Consider the following 3257-nt stretch of genomic DNA (forward strand, 5'->3'; position numbering starts at 1 on the left):
GTGGGCTGCACCACACTTTGACATTTCTGAATGCAAAACCATAGCTTGAAGATTCTTCCAAGTAAGAAGTTGCTGTTCAAATTGTCTTTTTTTTCCAGACTGGTGTTTTCTTGAGATTCAGAAGACTGTAACACTTCAACATGGTGAAGACCTGCATGGTCAAGTCCAGCCCTCTTTGATGGAAGACCTACAGCATGATTAAGCCATTCTTCAAAGCTCCTATTAGTGGCACTTTCACACATCACATTTAAAGGTGACTGAGGAAATCACTCATCTTGGTAGGCAGCTGGCGAGTGCATCGGGCCTTGGTATGGTCACAAAGTTCATGGTGCAGTGCAATAGTGGACAGATCTTTTCATGATCCTTCAACACTTCACTCAAGTGTTTCATTTCATCTGTTAGCTTTCCAATTTCTCTTTTCAGGGAGGTATTTTCTTGCTCAAGAGACTCATATTCCTGGAAGGAGGGGGAAAAAAAAAGCTTACTCATAGCCAAAACATTCCTTTCCATGCTTCCACCTTAAGAACATTCACATAGCTGTAGAAAAATTGTGTGGTTTCTTACTGAAACACGCAAAATGTTAAGTAACAACAGACACAGCCTGGGTGCTGGAACAGGGCAAATGCTTTGTGACCTGTGCCCTGACCACACTGTGATTCCTTTTATGGCCCTGAAGATCAGGAGGTGCTGCTGCTCAGGAGTCCCCCAGCAGACCACAGCTGCAGGCATGGGTGGCTGCATCCTCATGGTGGCCTCTTCCAGCTCTGGGCTGCCTCTGCCAGGAAGGGCTGAGCTGGACTCCTCACTGTCAGATCACAGAAAATGAAAGCACCAGCTACAGATGGGTGGTGGGAAAACCCAGTGCCTGGCATTGCTGGTGAGGAAAGAGCAGCTCCTGCCCTGAGCCAGTGCAGGGAATAGCCATGTACCCAGGTGCCAGCTGAGATGCACACCTAGCATAATGTGTCCAGTGCTCTCCTCCAGGCCAGCCAGGGCTTGTAGCCCACTATTCAGATGCCCAAGAACTCAGGAGCAGGACGAGGGGAGTGTCATGCCAGCTTGCTGCCAGACTCACTTTGTCACCAAAAGGCCTGACCACTGCCTTGGTTATCCCTGACCTGGGCTGCTTTTGAGCTAAGGCTTTACTGGCAATAGACTAGCTGCTGTTAACTGCAGGAGAGTTTTGAGTTGCTCTGCAGCCTACACCTGTGATGGATGCAAGACTCTTGTGTCACATCTTTTGATAACTACGTGTCTCAAGTGTCCCTGCTGCCAAACATTCTCATCCCAAAGAGAAAAGAGCTAGAGGTTCAGAGCCAGCCCACAGAAAACCTCCAGGTGTTTCATTGCTGGCCCAAGGCTCAACATTCATCCACTCAATCTCACTTCCCTAGGAAAGCTTCAGAGCAAACTTCAAAGTCTACACATGCCTCAAAAGACCTGTTTCTCAGGTAGCAGGGAGAGCCTCTCATGCAATGCTGCTCCACTGGACAGCCTGGCACTGCCTCTGCTTCCCTTGGCTGCAGAACTTTGGATCCCTGGCCCTCCCTTACACCCTTCCACCACCTCTCACACACAGAGTAAACAGGCACAGTTCTCCTAACACACTATTGTAATTGAACTCTAACCAAGTTGTCCAACCCTGATTCTGGCTCTGCTCATTCCTTGTTGCCCCAAACCCCATGAGGCTGGGTTTTGGAGTAACTGTTACTCTCCCATTGCTCTGTCCCATTTTCAGGGATGAGACTATCAAATTCTTCTTGCTAAAAATTAATGCCCAATGAATGCCTGTTGAATGCCTATTCAACCAGATCTGCCTGCACCTGGGAAAACCTGTGTGCCTGATAACAAAGATTCCTAGCATGAGGTAGATCCTCAAGTTCAGGAGGAACATCAGAGAGGCTGCAGGATGGCACAGGGCCCAGAAAAAGCCAGGGTTACCCCTTTTCAGAAGTACCCTGCACCTGGCTTTCTCAGGCACTGACTCAGAGGAGATCTGGGAAAAACCAAGCCCAAAACTCCCCACATTGTATCTCTTGGTCTCTGCTGACTGTTGGCAGATCCTTCCACACTGAGAAAGAAAAAAACTGTGATGAACCTTCAGAGCTGAACAACTGACTCAGCCACAATCACTGCAGCAGAAGTGACACTTACCCCAAAAGCTGACACTTACCTAGCTACAACAAAAGCATTGTTGTGTGAGGTAACATCCAACACCAGACAAAGGGGATTCCTTTCCTCCAGTGTTTGCACTGGGAACACAAGAAAACTACACCACATTGTAATAGTAAGAGTTTCTGGAAGAATCAGTTACTTTCATGTTTTGTATTTGGGTTTTTTTGGTTTGTTTTTTTTTTTGTGTGGAAACACCCAGTGTTATTTATCAGAACATACAAATATAACAGCTAACCAAGCCGACCTCACATGTTTGCAGGTTTTGAAGTTTTTAAGAAGCCTTTTCAACTGGGTTTTTCTGGGGGCCATGCTGCTTAGTGGCAGTGCTGGCACCATAGTTTTAGAACTGATTTAAGCCAGCACTGCCACTGCATGGTCCCTTCCTCCTCCATCGCCTTCTCCCTTGTAAGCAAGGATTCATCCACTGCCATAGCAAATGCAACAAGTTTAACACTAATCCAGAAGAAAATAGGTTTGTTTCAGTGCAGAGGAGCCCTGTGACCCTATTCATTGGGTAGACACGGAACAGCAAAGGAGGGAGGGTGAGTTCGGGGCAGGATCACATCTCTCTCTCCCTGGCAGTGTCACCAATGGCAGAGTTGCACTGTCCAACGGGAGCATCAGTGTCTGGAAGTTCCCGGCCAGGCATCCCACAGCATGCCTGTCTCTGCCTCACACCCACAGCTCTCTGAGATGGATTAGTGTGAAGACAGGTCCACGCCTGCTTAACGAGTCCCATTTACTGTAAAGTCCCGCACTCAATACCCAAGCCTGCAAAACACCGAGCACTCATTCACCTCGTGAAGTTTATCTGCTTTCTGAGTTTGCTTCTTCCGGCTCCTTTGTGCGGCAACTCGATTTTTTTCTCTCCTCCTTACTTTCCTGTCATCTTCTTCATGACTCTGGAAGACATCAGCCAGAAACACTTTGCTAGTTTTGAAGGTGCGCTTGGAGACGCCCCTAATTCGAGATGCAACTGTTTCTGAGAACGAGCATATACTGTAAATTTCGCAGCACCGACCCTCAGCCTCCCACTGACCACACCGCCGCTGCGAGGGGCAGCGCATCCCCTGGCACAGGTG

General features: G+C 48.2%; 1 protein-coding gene across 1 annotated transcript; it reads right to left on the reverse strand.

Annotated features, from left to right (window-relative positions):
- Positions 1–270: 270 nt before the first annotated feature.
- On the reverse strand, positions 271–3242 carry BATF3 (basic leucine zipper transcription factor, ATF-like 3). Its single transcript, XM_009074772.1, has 2 exons — positions 2973–3242; positions 271–456 (listed from the first exon to the last, which is right to left on the reverse strand). The coding sequence occupies exons 1-2, from the start codon at positions 3240–3242 to the stop codon at positions 271–273; spliced, it is 456 nt and encodes a 151-aa protein (XP_009073020.1).
- Between the last annotated feature and the right edge of the window lie 15 nt (positions 3243–3257).

The sequence above is a fragment of the Acanthisitta chloris genome, unplaced genomic scaffold (assembly GCF_000695815.1).
Source record: "Acanthisitta chloris isolate BGI_N310 unplaced genomic scaffold, ASM69581v1 scaffold7285, whole genome shotgun sequence".
Lineage (NCBI taxonomy): Eukaryota > Metazoa > Chordata > Aves > Passeriformes > Acanthisittidae > Acanthisitta > Acanthisitta chloris.

Bases quoted from the DNA above. Each gene is read 5' to 3' on its own strand.
- BATF3 (XM_009074772.1), bottom strand. From the start codon at position 3,242: ATGCGCTGCCCCTCGCAGCGGCGGTGTGGTCAGTGGGAGGCTGAGGGT. The intron at 457-2,972 runs GTGAATGAGTGC...CCCTCCTTCCAG, and splicing joins AAGCAGATAAACTTCACGAG to GAATATGAGTCTCTTGAGCA.